At 51.3% G+C, this 14,770-nt stretch overlaps 7 protein-coding genes across 7 annotated transcripts; 3 read left to right on the top strand and 4 right to left on the bottom strand.

Annotated features, from left to right (window-relative positions):
* Positions 1-12: 12 nt before the first annotated feature.
* Positions 13-2,334, bottom strand: Z519_04938 (uncharacterized protein; the record flags this gene model as incomplete). Its single annotated transcript, XM_016762680.1, has 1 exon — positions 13-2,334. The coding sequence occupies one exon, from the start codon at positions 2,332-2,334 to the stop codon at positions 13-15; it is 2,322 nt and encodes a 773-aa protein (XP_016621627.1).
* Positions 2,335-2,648: 314 nt separating this feature from the next.
* On the top strand, positions 2,649-3,628 carry Z519_04937 (phosphoribosylaminoimidazolesuccinocarboxamide synthase; the record flags this gene model as incomplete). Its single annotated transcript, XM_016762679.1, has 2 exons — positions 2,649-2,792; positions 2,852-3,628. The coding sequence occupies 2 exons, from the start codon at positions 2,649-2,651 to the stop codon at positions 3,626-3,628; spliced, it is 921 nt and encodes a 306-aa protein (XP_016621626.1).
* An 81-nt stretch (positions 3,629-3,709) lies between these two features.
* On the bottom strand, positions 3,710-4,774 carry Z519_04936 (uncharacterized protein; the record flags this gene model as incomplete). Its single annotated transcript, XM_016762678.1, has 2 exons — positions 3,710-4,548; positions 4,693-4,774. 2 exons carry the CDS (start codon positions 4,772-4,774, stop codon positions 3,710-3,712), a joined length of 921 nt encoding a protein of 306 aa, XP_016621625.1.
* Positions 4,775-5,886: 1,112 nt separating this feature from the next.
* Z519_04935 (uncharacterized protein) lies at positions 5,887-8,044 on the top strand (the record flags this gene model as incomplete). Its single annotated transcript, XM_016762677.1, has 8 exons — positions 5,887-6,025; positions 6,136-6,439; positions 6,490-6,619; positions 6,674-6,764; positions 6,819-7,006; positions 7,058-7,298; positions 7,356-7,432; positions 7,493-8,044. 8 exons carry the CDS (start codon positions 5,887-5,889, stop codon positions 8,042-8,044), a joined length of 1,722 nt encoding a protein of 573 aa, XP_016621624.1.
* A 1,151-nt stretch (positions 8,045-9,195) lies between these two features.
* On the bottom strand, positions 9,196-11,303 carry Z519_04934 (uncharacterized protein; the record flags this gene model as incomplete). Its single annotated transcript, XM_016762676.1, has 2 exons — positions 9,196-11,202; positions 11,265-11,303. 2 exons carry the CDS (start codon positions 11,301-11,303, stop codon positions 9,196-9,198), a joined length of 2,046 nt encoding a protein of 681 aa, XP_016621623.1.
* An 816-nt stretch (positions 11,304-12,119) lies between these two features.
* Z519_04933 (uncharacterized protein) lies at positions 12,120-13,028 on the top strand (the record flags this gene model as incomplete). The annotated part of the gene is made up of 1 exon (XM_016762675.1): positions 12,120-13,028. The coding sequence occupies one exon, from the start codon at positions 12,120-12,122 to the stop codon at positions 13,026-13,028; it is 909 nt and encodes a 302-aa protein (XP_016621622.1).
* A 202-nt stretch (positions 13,029-13,230) lies between these two features.
* Positions 13,231-14,265, bottom strand: Z519_04932 (uncharacterized protein; the record flags this gene model as incomplete). Its single annotated transcript, XM_016762674.1, has 1 exon — positions 13,231-14,265. The coding sequence occupies one exon, from the start codon at positions 14,263-14,265 to the stop codon at positions 13,231-13,233; it is 1,035 nt and encodes a 344-aa protein (XP_016621621.1).
* Between the last annotated feature and the right edge of the window lie 505 nt (positions 14,266-14,770).

Genomic DNA, 14,770 nt, shown 5'->3' with positions numbered 1-14,770 from the left:
ACTGCACGACCTTCAGACACTTTGGGCCTCGTACTCCCTCTTCAGCCCCAAATACTGCGTCGCTGTATCATTCGCCAACACCAAATCCCCCCTCCAGTGCATAATCGTCGCCTTCTTCTTCAACATCTCCAGTTGGCCCTGTAAATCTTCAACGTACCTATACTGCGTGTATGCATGATCAATATTTTCCATTGCCTTATTGATGAGTTCCTTTTGCTTCGTTGCGGAAAACTTGTCTGTTCCCGACGACGAGCCAGCGAGACCCATATTCGCATCTGCGAGCACGGAGTATGAGTGGGCGGCGAGGTCACAGTCTTGACATTCCAGCACTTGAGGCATGATTGATTGGAGAAGGTCGGCAGCAGCCAGGAACTCGCGTAGGTCGTTGAGAATTGTGGCAAGGAGATAGATAGATGTCCATAACGAGGGGAGAATTCTTCCTCGAAATGCGATCTGTGCTGCGCGCATGACAAGCGAGAACGCCTTGAGTGAATGCCCGCTCTCGATCAAGATGCGTGCTTCGAGGTTCAACAGCCGGGTTTGCACGGCGATGTCGTTGATTTCATGGCTCTTATTTGCTCCCTGTACCAAATCTTCAACCTTTTCAAGGGCCTGGTCGAGAACTCCCCGACGAATGAGCAGCTCAATCCCGAGCAATGACAGTGAAAATGCAATTTTCACATCCGGTGCACCTTGTCCGCCGAGCCGATCGAGCAAATGTTCTGCAGCATCGAGATTGTCCCGATGTATGAGCCTGCGGGCCCTCAACAAGCCCGAGTAGAAGTTCATGGAATTCTGGAACTTCATTCGCCGCTGCACATAGGGCGGAATATTGTTCAGCATCTGCTCAGCCTCGGCATATCTGCCACGTTGAACCAAGAGCCCGGCTATTCGACAATAATTTTTGAACAGGTCTTCGAGTGGCGCGTCCTTGGAATGGCACTGCAGGAAAGCCTGGCCACACCACCAGCTCAGATGAGCGAGGCCAATCCTGCTAAATGCGGCACCTTTTATGAGAAACATCGGTCCAACAGCGCTCTGAGTCGAGCGGACGACGCTGAGATGCGAAACTTTTGCAAGGTTTTCAAAGACACCTGCGAGGCTGTCTCCATATTGCAGACCTAGCTTGGCTTCACTCAATAGCGTCGTGCCCAAGAGACTCCACATCTCCGCATCCTTAGCCCGGGATTTAAGGAATGCCAGTCCCTCGACTTCGCTGCCGAGAATGCCGCTATCGCGGATGGCGTCCATTTCACCCGGGAATGACCGCCCAAAATGGTATACCCAGCTCATGCAAAAGTTGAGGCATGTGGTGTCTTTGTTCTCTCGGGCGGTGGCAATGGCTTCCTGCATTGCCGAAAGTGCTTCAGCGTGACATCCGAAGTCTGCTTGGAGGATGGCGAGGTTGAGCAGCGCGTACTGATATATTGCTCTCTCTCTCGTCTGCATTGCGTAATCAAAGTATCTGTGCAGATTGTCAAAGGCGGAGTAGTAATCCCCTGCTCGCCACGAATCAAGGAAATTGAGATAGTTTCCCAGTTTTGGGATGACAGTGCCGGCTTTGGACATCTGTTGAAGCTTCAATCTCATGCCGTCAGGTAATCTCCCACCAAGACGCTGGATTTCGGAGACCTGAAATTCCATCAGTTTTTCGACATCGTACATGCTGTATGCTCCATGATGCTTTTGTTCGTCTTCGGCTAGTGTTCCATACATCAACTGGGCCAGAGGGTGCGATGAATCAAGGCCCAATTCTGCGAAGTTCGCGTCAAGGGCATTTCCGCCGGCTGAATGATTCTTCTTCTCATAAGCCTCGCGAGTTGGCAGTCTGTAAGAGATGAAATCCTGCCAGAGAGTGATGCTGTCTTGAAACTGCAGTCTTGTGTATTCTAAGTGGCAGCGGCGAATGAAAGCGCCTAAGGGTGATGTTCTGAGAATACGTCCATAAGTTTGATCAGATTCTTCCCCAGTTTCCCGCTCCCTCAGCAACTGCTCCCTCGACTTCGTCAGAAGAGAAGGAAGATACGTGATAAAGGCATCAAGAGCATGCGAACAATCAATTTCCCACAGTCTCTTCACCAGCAGATCAAATAGAGTTCTGCCTGATCTCGCAGACGGATGTGAGGATAATGTGGACTCGAATTCAGCTATCGGGAGAGCATGCTGGAACTCTGTGTCTTCCTGGAACAATGGAGAATGCTTGCTCGACGGAACAATCTGGGAGAGAATAAAAGACAACACGGCTGTGGCTTCTTTGGTTGGGACTACATCCTCTGCATAGAGTAGAGCGAGCACCAGCAGCGTGATCTTCGCTGGTGTCAGATAGCGGCTCATCTTGCGGCTAGCATTGGTGAGATCGACTGGTGTAATGCAGCAAACAGCCAGCAGAATGGATCGCGTCAGTTAGGGTCATTGCTCTGCCCCAGAACCATCGCTACTTATGGGAGATGTTGTGCATTAAACATAGTAGATAAATGAGAAAGGCGCGATGTTCGTGTCAGGGGGTCGGCACCCTGTTGAATACTTTGTCGCGTTTGGCACGTTTGGCACGTTTCGCACCTTTGCATGCACTTTTCCTCTTGATCTTGCATGAAACCACTTTGCGCACGGGAGTCATTCTGCGGACAAGGCCTGGAGCAGTGCTCGAGATGGCTTTCATTAAGTCAGATTTAGGAGGTGTTCTGCCATTGCTGGCGTCAGGTAAAGTCCGAGAGCTGTACGATGTCGACTCAAAGTGCCTGCTCTTTGTGACTACCGACAGAATCTCTGCCTTCGATGTTATCATGAAGAATGTATGCTACTCTTGGTCCAGCCCTGTACTACAATTTACTGATTGGAGTTGTAAACTTAGGGTGTGCCAGAAAAAGGCCTTGTCCTGACGTTGATGACTGTGCACTGGTTCCAATATCTCAAGAAAAAGATCCCCGACCTCAAAACCCATTTCATTTCTCTCGACCTGCCGCCTACGATCCCGAAAGATGTTGCTCCTCAATTGAAAGGCCGAAGTATGCTTGTTCGCAAGCTCAAAGTATTTCCGCTGGAGGCCATAGTCCGAGGCTACATCACAGGATCCGCCTGGTCCTCCTATAACAAAACCGGTGAGGTAAATGGGAAGAAGATGCCCGAGGGCCTACAAGAGTCCCAAGAGTTCCCTGAGCCCATCTACACTCCCAGCACCAAGGCTGAGCTGGGTCGTCATGATGAGAATATCTCAACAGAACAAGCTGCTCATATTGTGGGTGAGAAGTACGCGAAAAGAATAGAGGAATTGTCGCTTCGTATCTACAAGGCGGCAAGAGACTACGCAAAAGAAAAGGGGATCATCATTGCGGACACGAAATTTGAGTTTGGCTTGGACGAAGAAACGGACGAGGTTGTGCTTGTAGATGAGGTGCTTACCCCAGACAGCTCGAGGTTTTGGTCGAAATCTGCCTACAAGCTCGGTCAGAGCCAGGAGAGTTTTGACAAGCAGCCACTACGAGATTGGTTGACAGATAATGGTCTGAAAAACAAACAGGGTGTCGAGATGCCTGAGGATGTGGTTGAAGCCACCCATGCAAGATACCTCGATGCATTCAAAATCTTGACGGGGAGATCTCTACAGGAGACTCTACAAGATCTGAAATAGAGACACCGTGCAGATTTTATGGATGCCCGAATGCAAACACGATCCTCGTTCCCATGCCATTTGTCCACTGCGCTGTCTTGCTCATCTGAACGCCTTGGTATCTCCTGAACCAACTTTTCCAAAATGCGGTACTCTTTCGCGGAAGCTTTTCTTCTGCTCTGGTATGCTCTTCTTCTCTTCGGCCTTCTGTGCCAACTTTTCCAGTGTCACCTCGCTTAATCTTGCGCTTCCCTGGTCGCCCTCTTCCCATCCCGTCCGCCCATCAACTTGACCTCTTTCGTTCAGGTTTGTCGCCCACATTGCAGCAATTCCAAGTTCAAACGGCCCTGGCTGCCTGTCAATCAAGCCAATTCCAAAGCTTTTCACCTTCTGCCGCAACATCTCTGATTGTGGCTCCGTGACAATTCCGTGATTCGTTCGCACAAACTCGTGCAGTTTGATCCAGACGGTCTCCCATTGCCCGGGATCATCTGGTCCCTCTGCGCCCTTGTGATATTTAGTGTACAATCGATGCTGGTGTATGTCCGACTCTACGATCGAGTCCGTCTGTATGTTGACAAAATATTTCCTGCCGTCACTCTTTACCCGCAGCGCAAGGTACATGTAGGTATCGACGTTCCAAAACAGCTCTCCGAATAATGTCCTCCCTCGGTCTTCATTTCTCCACGCCGCGTAGCCTGTCCTTTGGATGTCTGGTCGATTGGCGGGCAGCTTCGTGGAAATGTTTCCATGGAACAGGATGTGCGCAGGGGTAGGAGGGTGCGTAGATACGTCGCGAGGCTTCTGTGTAAGTTGCGCCGTTGAGAATCCGCCAACTGACTGGTCGGTCATCGTCTTCAGGGTTGTAATGGTTTCCCGATCTGCAAAGTCGAAGATAGGGTATGGGGCAAGAGGTAGATGCAGGCCTTCGAGATTGAGAGCTGTTTATGGGGAGAAGTCAGCCCGTTCTTTCAACAAGATCACTGATGTTGTCTTCCACGGCATCTCCAAAAGCAATTCAATTGCATCCTGAAACTCAGAAAAGGTCTGTAGCTCCCCAATCGCCCATTTAGAAAACCACATACCGAATTTGGTTGCTCTTCCCAGTTCCTGGCCAGTCTTCTTCCAGAACCCTGGCGCACAGCGCCCGACTGTAGGCACCAACATGACTGCTGCTTTCCACGACGCAGGCCTTTATCTTCGCGATGACAGGTCCATGACCTTGTTCCAATTGTCCTTGCTGCCCTCGGAAGCTGCACCCACAACGCTGCTCAACGTCATGGGCCTGCACGTGCTCGGCGCTCTCGCCTTTCTCTCTTCAATCCCGCCCGCCAATAGTCCACCACCGGCTTCGGGATCAGCCGGCTAAACCCCGGCGCTAATAAGAGTCAACCTGGACAGCTTTTCATAGCCAAGCGGTAGATAGTTAGCGACCTTTCCCAATATCGTTTAGCGTCTCCTAGGACGAGGCTGAACTTGTGGATTTCAACCCTTATTCACATTGTTGTTTTTGTTTTCTTCTCTTCCTCAACTTCTTCGTCACTTCAAGATCGACACAACTCGTGTTCATCTAGAGATTGCTAGAACCCATCAGTCACATCAAAAGACAAGGGTTATTGACTTGCAAGGGCACAGAAATGTCAACAAGAGTGATGAACAAACTGACTCTGAAGAGAAGGAGGCTGATCGTGATCGAAACAGACAGTGAGCGTCCAAACAGCATGGTGCCCAAGGAGCGGCCCTTGCCTACCAAACACCCTTTTTTTCTTCAGTCTCGCGTTGTTGAATGCTTTTAAACATGGACATACCATGTTCGACCTACTGGGAGAAACCACATCTCCCCAGGTAGGTGCAAGTGCAAGCATTCACATGGAGAGCAAAGCCGGTCAGGAAGCAACGAGATGAAGAGGCCAGAGACAGGCCTGCTTCATGAACTTCAGAATTGGGGTTAAGAATCGGAGTGACCGCTGGTGAATGCCAAGCCCGCATCATGAATACCCCTCGTGCTCTCAACACATTTCACTTTGACCTGTTACTTCTTTACACACTCCTCTTTACTCTCATCATTATTTCCCGTTTACAGCTTTCATTACGTCTTGAACGCCGTTGGCCCCCTTGTTCCAGTCACAGAAACTGTTTGAAGGGTGAGTACAACTTCTCCGAGTCTATAAACTTGATCTGGGACCAGACTGACCCAGAAACTGTGCGAAACAGATAAGTCTGCAGAAATGACCTCCAGCCTAACCCCATCTTCACCATCTCCCCCAGGACGGGTTACCATGCCCGCTCTCCCAGTCATCTTCCCCCGATCGTCATCATCAACGCCGAACCCGGAGATCGCAGCGATCACCGAGGACACAGCAAACATGAAGCTCGACGACGAGCAGAGCCGTGTCGAAAACACTGAGACCGCTCAAGGTTCGTATTCCTCTGCCCTTCCACCTTCTCGTAAGCCACGGAAAAGGTCGACCTGATATCTTTTCACTGCCGGATTTGATGAGAACTGACAGCCTGTCGATGATTTTTAGTCTCTACCTCTCTGGCATTATCTCTCCCAGATGAAGCCAAACTTCCCTTCCCAGATGACGGAACCCGTCATCTGGCTGAGACTCCGATCAAGCCAAGCGAGGATGATGATGTCTTCGGCACTTCAAACTCTGTTCCTGACGGCAAGGTCGCCATGAACACTGTTGCTCGTCGAATCATCAACAACCTGCGTCCTCCTGCTGCATACAAGGGTTTTACTCCGCGACCAGATCGCGTAAATCAAGTCCCGACCGCCGCGAACGCGCAAGGTCTTTATCCACCAACTGCACTCATTTTTGTTGCAAAGTAAGTCTACAGATGTGGACCCTGGACAAAGTCGTTCTAAGTTATTTTAGCTTATCCAAGCATCGCTCCGAAGACCAACTCGAAATTGCCTGCCATCAGGCGTTCGATACGTATGGCCCGAACCATGTCAAGATTCGCCGCGACAAAAACCATCATCCCAATGCGTTCGTACAGTTCCAGGTAAGCAAAATAGAAGAACGCCCGTACCATCCATCTGACTAACTGTTATTACAGAAGGATGAGGACGCCAATGCTGCGGTCGCAGGCGCGTATGGTCTTATCATAGACGGGAGAAAGATTCGGATTGAACAGGCTAAGGCAGAGCGTGGGTCACACCCCGTACATACATACCCTTAATCGAAGCTGACAATGCCTCCAGGCGCCGTCATCATCAGCAAGACTGATGGCACTATGGTCACAGAGGCGGAAACTCGTGGCATGCTCGAACGTTACGGTCCTCTCGAGCTCATCGCACCGACCAATATGGCTAATCGACATCACGGTGGCTCGGGTAACGGGATGTATGTAAGATTCGCCTACTACCTTGACTGTCGCGACGCTCTCAAAGTATGTTGCCAATCTATTGCCCTTGCAGGTGACATTCTGACCCAGGAACAGTTCTTTCAGAATCACACCTCAGGCTTCCAGCTTTACATGGCACCTTCCCTCGAACCACGCATCCGCATCGGACCCGATGGCGGCACTGTCATTGGTGGTTTCACCAACCCTCGCTCGGCTATTGACCAGAAGTCTATCTACGTTGGAAATCTGCCAGACGGAACAACCCGTGCTGACCTTGAAGAGCTTTTTGCCGAGTTTGGTATCGTTGTCCAAGTCAACGTCATCAAGAAGACTTATGGTGAGTCACATCACTGCCAATCCCACTACACCCCGTTCCCTCTAACGCAAGATGCAGAGAACGAGGTCGTGAACAATTTTGCCTTCATCGAATTCTCCACTCCCCGCGAGGCCAACCGTGCTGCTAGTGCCGAAGTAAGTCTATCCATCACTCTTCGCATACTCCACACCACAAACTAACAATCTCCCCCACAGCGTTATTTGCAGGGCATCAAACTTCGCGTGGAACAAAAGGAGTATTCTGCACGTCGACCCTCGCGTTTCTCCATGGTTCCGACTGCGCAGATCGAAGCACAAAACAATCGTTCAACACACACTTACGGTGACCGCAACGCCGGCTACCCAGTGCTGCAAGCCAATATGAATTACAATGTTGGTGGAACTCCAAGAGTCTACGACCGCGTCCATGGTCCCGCAGCTGGTGTCCAAGGTATGCCTGTCCACCAAATGACTCCACCTGCCACCATCCAGTACAATCATCAGGGAATACCACAACCCATGTATGGCACTCCACAACAGCAAGCATCTGCGTACAGCTTTGGCACAATGACGCCACCAAGCTACAGCAACATGAGCCACATGCTTCCAGCTGGAATCTTCTCTCCGACACCGAACCACATAGATCAGAATCAGCACCAACATGGCTTTGCTGGTCCTGCCAGTGCTCCTGTCTACCAGTCTCCAAGTGTCTACGTCGGCCATTCTATCCCGACTATTCAAGAGACCCACGAAGAGGGAGAATACTAGCATTAAGGGCGGCGTTCAGGGCGTTTAGGCGCAAACAGAATCCATATGTGCAACATCGAGCATGGAAAACGGAGCGTGAACATGGACATATGTCTCTTACGCATCACTCACATTCACAATCACAATCACATCAACATCAACATCGTCGTCGACACATGGCTAGGGAACATTGAAAACCGAACATTGAAATGGAACACAGAACCAAGAGATCTCTCAGAGAATAAGATCAAACGAGTTGAACTGAACTGCAACTCAATATGAACACGAGCTGAGATAAACAGAATCATGGAGCTCGAACGAATGGATGGAACACGGAACTCAAGAGAATCTCAGAGAATGAGATTGAGCACGAGTTGAAGCGCAGCTCGATCATGGGAGGCGATATTGTTTTTTTCTACTTTTGCTGGGGAGGACCACGAATGAAACGCATTGCTGGAACTTCGGGTGAATATGGTGCAGTGAGGCGCAAATACAGGCGCGTAATAGCAGAGCAGAGCACAGCATAGCAGAAACAGAGACAGACTCTCTCCGCTGCTCATGAGAAGATGATGAGCTTGATATTGACTTGACCTTGCCCGGAACTTGGACTCGGCTGTAAGCTCGAGCTCAAATTCCTCCTCTTCCCAATCCCGCGTCACATGCAGAAGAGGCGCCGACTTCCATGTTGCCATTGTATCTTGTCCTTATACAGCCCACACAGTACTTCATACCACCGAGCCCGTTCCACGCACGTGCCGGCGGGCTGTGCCGAAGACTGCCGAAATGCACGTGCGTAGATACCTACCCAAGCTAGGTAGGTACGCAACGGGTTACGTTTGGGTGTCACTGTGTCAGTTTCTTCATCTTCTAACTCGGTTTGTTTTCTAGCTAGCAAGTCTGCCTAATCGTCTAGCGCTCCCTCGCAACGCGTGCAGCCTTTTCGAGTGGCCTTGCAGTCTGGACTTCATGACCAGGCAAGGATTCATTCAGCTTGGTTCTTGGGAGTCGAATAGTCTAATTACAAGTTATATACAATGAAGAGCGGTTGTAGGCCAAAAACATTCAACAACGTGAACGGGAAAGAAGCATGGCATATTCCGTGGAAAGCAGTTCATCTCATTGCAGTTCGTTTAAAAGTTCTCGTTCATCATATCCAGTCCTCAAAACTTAATTCAAGCCTGAACCTCAGCGGGAGCCTGAGGGGGCGTCTGCGGCGCATTTCCAGCCTGATTCCCTTGCAAACTTTCCAACAACTCCTCCGACATGCCATCCAGCTCATCTTCCTTGAGTCCAGTGGCAATTGCCACGAGCTTCCTGTGTTTGCCAACCTTTTCACTTGCACCAGCATCACTCATGAGTTTGGCAATGTCCTTGACCAGTTGCCGGCGAAGGGTTTGTTGATTGTTGAGCTCGATCGCCCATGGCACCACGGCACGGATTTCATCAGGGGACAATGGTGACGTGTTGGGAAAACGAAATGCTTCAGGACTCGTCTGCTGGTCTTGTTGAAACACTTCGTTCTGCAGGGTGGCGTGCTCTTTCTGTTCGAGAAGAGACTCCACTTCGCTCAGACATGCTTCGTACTCCTGCCTCAGAGTGGGGATCTTGGAGACATCCTCGATCTTTGCCATCAGTGGGAAGGTCTCTTGCCTAATCTTATGTCGTTGGTTCTCAAGTTCGGTCAGGGCGTGTTTCGCTTCCGTGATTTCTGTGTCCTTCTCCGACATCTGCAAATCGTACATGTCGGCTAACTTGAAGCTGCCTGCGTCCATGAGAGGACCAATTTTATCAAGCACCAATGAGGCAGCCCGGGACAAGGCTTCCTTCTGTCGCTTACGGCGAGATTGTTTCGACGAGAAAGATTCCCCAAGGCGTGGTGGAGATGAGCCTGGCTGTTGAAGACTTTCTTTCTTTTCTCGAAGAGCTCTGAGGTACTCATTGGCAGTTTCTCCTTTTAAGTTTGGTATGTCTCCTGCTTCGGGACAATGGTTGAGCAGGAACGTTGCGACTTTGACGCATCCGTTTCGGATAGCGCAGAGTGCTGCAGTGTCGTGATTGTGATCAATGGAGGTAAGGAGCGCCTGAACATAATTTGAGCCCATTTCATGCATTTTGTTGATCAATACTTCGCAATAGTACCGGGCGCAACTCCATTTGCCCCGGGAACGCGCAGACTCGGCGATATGGTGGAAGACGGTTGCTCCATAAGCGTCTCGCTCCACAATCGTTCCAGCCAAAGACTGCAGGATTTTTGGAAAGGTCTTCTTGTCATAGTTGTTGGTGAACAAAACAGCCCGAATCAAGGGAGTCTCCAGTGAGCTCTTGTTTTGAGCAGCGGGATTTGCACCGCGTGCAAGGAGGTCCCGTGCAACAGTGACATCACCCATGGCGCAAGCCCAGTGCAGAGCATTATTACCCAGGTTGTCGATTGGCCTATCAACATCGAAGTTTGCGGGCGGTTCTGGAGGTAGGATGTTGGCAGCAGCCGGATCATCGCCAGCGGTAACAAAATAATCCAACAATTCATCGCCATACATGGTATGTTCGAGGTCCGAGGCAGTAGGAACTGGTTCTTCGAAATCTCGCTTTCGCTTTCTCGAAGCCGTCGAATTTTGGGAAAGGGGAAGGAAGTCGTCTTCAGCCATGAATGAAGCAGTTTCTGGGGAATGCTCTCGACTTTCCGTCCCATTATATTGTACACTGGCACTTTCGTAGCCGTCCGGTGGGGGGTAATGCTGGGCTGTGAACGTAAACAAGTAAGCGTTGATTTCCCTGGGAGGGATGGGGCGATACCTACTCGGCTGCGAAGGGGCTTTTCGGGGAACAACGGGTTGTTTTTGCTGTTTTGGTCGGTTTGACACAGCCGTGGTATGCTTGGGAGCAGGAGGAGGGCTACGATCCCCTGGAACAAAGTCGAATATTTTGGCGATGCGGTCAAGAACACCATGCTTCTCGGCCAGAGAACGGCCTTCATTGAGCGGGACCCATGTGCCTTGATATTTTCCATACCCGCCTTGAATCTTCTCGTGGACGCCCTTTTGCACCTCGCGCTCGAGGATTCTTGTTCTGGCCGGCTTATCAAAGCCGGCAATTTTCAGAATGTGAGTAGCGTTGACCCAATTGTCAGATCGGCGGCGCATAACATGGTCGCCGGCGACCTTGAGCTCATAGACGGGAACCTGCAGTCACATGTCAGTCAGTTTTTGAGGGAGAGCAAAGGAAACAGGGTGAGGGTACGTACATTGCTATAAGTGGCAGAATAAATTTCTTTGTCTGCCATTTTGGACTGTGTTGTAGTGAGACTGAAAGGGGCAAGTGAGACAAGGAGACGAAGGACAGTATTATACTAGCATGGCCTCACGAAATTGTCAAGCAACACTGGTGGCAGTGAGCGGATGTGTTGTTCAACTGCCCGCGGCGTGAATCTGCCAGTGTCAAAGGGGTCCGCAGCGAACGGCTCCTGCTTTGAGTAACACGCGACAAAGGGGAGCGAAGAAATTCACACGCTGGGACGCGTTACACGCGATGTTGGCGGAGATGGCGGGGTGAGTGTGACAGCCAATTACAGACCACGTGCCAAGACATGACGTCCGGCTTAGTCATCCAATTTGTCCCCTCAAGGTCCGCTCCAGATCTGGGATTCTTCCCGAGGCATCTCCGCAGCCACTGCGACGCCTTTGAAATCAAGACAATATCGGATGAGGCAAAATGTTGCCCTCGTTGCTCGCGTCATCGGGACCGTAAGGAAAAGACTACACCCATCTAATTGACGCTCTATAGACCTTTCAACGTCATCTTTCCTTCGATGTTCTTCGACTGCTGACAATTCAAGGGCAATTGGTTGAGATAAATATATAGAACTTCTTTCCGCTCGAGGTGCGCCCCCCATTCCAAAGCATAGTTAGTTGATCAAGACATTGATCGAGAACCAACTCGCGACTGACGTTTCTCTCCTATGCAAGCTGCCGCTTCTCTTAGAACCATCAGGGCATCTTCCTCGCTTGTGAGGAACCTGTCGCGCTCGGTTGCTTCCTCTCGGTCTCTGGCGTCTCCTCCTCCTCGGTTGTTTAGTTCCAGCATTCCTAGGTCCGCCAGCATGACGACAGGCATTTTCAAGTACATAGATCCCGCTTCGTATGTCGACAGCGATGTCCCCTTCGTGAAGCCGTGGGGCAAAGTCGATGGACCCGGCTACTCATTCAAATTGACGGATCGCCAGCGGCCGGTGGAAGACATTCGCGGACAGGAATCAAACTTTTCGGTTGACACCTCCGGCTTTGCTGTGTACAAATCCCCGGCGCAAGAGAAGGCTTTTACGGACGATGCAAAGGTCCGGGAAGGGTATTACGCCGAAGTGGAGGCTCTGCTGCGGGAGAAATTGCCCGGGGTGAAGAAGGTGGTTTTCTTCGACCATACAATTAGGAGGAGAGAGAAGGCTTCCCCTCGCCAACCCGTGCAGCAAGTGCACGTCGATCAGACACCCAACGCGGCGGCCGTGCGGGTGCGCCGACACTTGCCCGCAGAAGAGGCAGAGGAGCTCCTTAAAGGCCGCTATCAAATCATCAACGTATGGCGACCCATCGCCAACCCCGCTTCTGACTTTCCCCTTGCGGTCGTTGACTACCGCACAACCGAGCCCTCCGACATGGTCAAGGTCGATCTGCTCTACCCGAAAAGAGAGACCAACGGATTCCACGACGACGACGACCGGGGCAAGGAAGTTCTTCCCGACCCAAGCTCAGCTTCATCCACCGTCGGTTATGAGGTGAAGGGCGAGACCTTTGCAATTAAGCCCAACGACAAGCACAAGTTCTTCTACATGAAGGACATGACGCCCGAAGAGGTCATGTTCATCAAGTGCTTCGACTCCGCCAGCGAGGTCAATGGTGGCAAGAAAGGGGTGGCTGGATACACGCCGCATACTGCATTTGTGGATCCGCAGACACCTGCAGACGCGCCTGGGAGACAGAGCATAGAAGTGAGAACCCTGGTCTTTTACGAATAGAATTGCATGGTTTGCCTGCGCTATATATATATAAATGAAGCGTAGAGTTGAGACTTTAAAGTGGCATAGCCCAAGGAGGTTTCAGTTAGCGAATCTTCCACAGTGATGAAAAAAACATGACATTATCAAGAACAGCTTCCCTGTCCAATTATTATATGCTACAACCTGTTATTGCGGACACGTCCACTCGAAACGAGTTGGACTATTCTTCCTCGTCGATTCTCAGCACAACCTTTCCTCTTGTCCTGCCACTGCCCAACCGCTCAAAGGCTTGTTCGAACTCTTCGAGTTTGAACACACTATCCACCACAGCCCTCACTTTCCCCCCTTCAGCCAACTCGGTGATCTTGCCCAGCTGCTCCCCAGAGGGGTGCATGACGAAGAACTTTCCGTTGACGCTCTCATCCACGCCCTCGGGGCGATCCAGGACGAACTTCCACTGCATATCTGCCGGTGGCACGATGGTCAGGACCTGCCCGCCTTGCTTGACTGCGTGCCATGCCTGTTCGAGCGAGGAGAGCCCAATGCAGTCAAATACCAAATCGACCTTGCGACTAGCGGGATCTTCTTCGGCCCAAGAGCGGATGTTCGTGGTGCGATAGTCAAGGACTTCATCTGCGCCGAGGGAGCGAACAAAGTCGAGGTTGTTGGGGCCCGTGGTGCCGATCACGTACAGACCGACGAGTTTAGCGAGTTGGACGGCCCAGATTCCGACCCCGCCAGAGGCGTTGGTGATGAGGAGGCGCTGCCGCTGCTGCTGCTGCTGCTGCTGGATGGGTGGCTTAACAGATTCGAGGGAAGGAGGGGTGAGTTTGAATTGCTCGAACAAGGCTTGCCACGCGGTCAAGGCGCTAACTGGCATAGTTGTTGCTTCATTGATGGACAGATTCTTTGGACGAAGAGCGAGTTCGGTGTCGTCAGAAACTGAGTATTCCCTTGCACCCCCGGCTTGCGGGTAAGTAACGCGACCGTAGACCTCGTCTCCCGGTTTGAATTTCGAGCTAGAGGATGGAGACGTCACCACACGAGCGACAAATTCTACGCCGGGTGTTGAAATGGTGAGCTCTTCGGGGCGAGGCCAGAGGAGTTCGCCTGCCGTGAGAGCCACGGCGTGAGGTTGTATGAGGTATTGAGAGGTGGACGGGGTCGGGAGAGGAGTCGAGGCGATGGTCAGCGTCTGCTTCTTCTGGTTGTGCAAAAGGGCACGCATTGTGCTGGGTAGTCTGATTGCGGCCATTGTTCTCTGTGGTTTGAGCGAACGCCGAGTACTTTGATACTGGAAGATTTGTTGAGGAGGATGTTTCGTCACAATCTGCTGAGACAGAGTTGTTGCTCACCACAAAGGGACTCCCACCTTTTATACGAAGACGTTGCTTTTCAGCACTGAGTTCATGCTCCAGGACATCATCCACACAGTACAGGATCTTGCCGCCGGCAACGTTCCTCTTGGACAATTGGCCTTCGCTTTCTTTCCTGAGTTGTTGGAGGGACCTACCTCACACCATATTTTCTCGGCCTTGGTCGCTGAATGGGATGCCGTCTTCGCTCCATGCTCGTATCCTGTCCCGCGGGAACTGGCTTGGCCTGCTGGGCGTGATGACATGTGTGACTTCCTTTTTGGTACAAGGGGACTCGCCGTGGCCGGAGGGCATGGAGGAGTGACAGAAGCCAATTGAATCGCAAGGTTTCCTTCCTCTTCGAGACAAGCATACGACAAGCGAGAAATGCATTACTAAGAGGTT

The sequence above is a fragment of the Cladophialophora bantiana genome (genome assembly GCF_000835475.1).
Source record: "Cladophialophora bantiana CBS 173.52 unplaced genomic scaffold supercont1.6, whole genome shotgun sequence".
NCBI classification, from domain to species: domain Eukaryota; kingdom Fungi; phylum Ascomycota; class Eurotiomycetes; order Chaetothyriales; family Herpotrichiellaceae; genus Cladophialophora; species Cladophialophora bantiana.
Note: the sequence above shows the minus strand (reverse complement) of the source record. Positions and strands in the feature narration are given on the sequence as shown.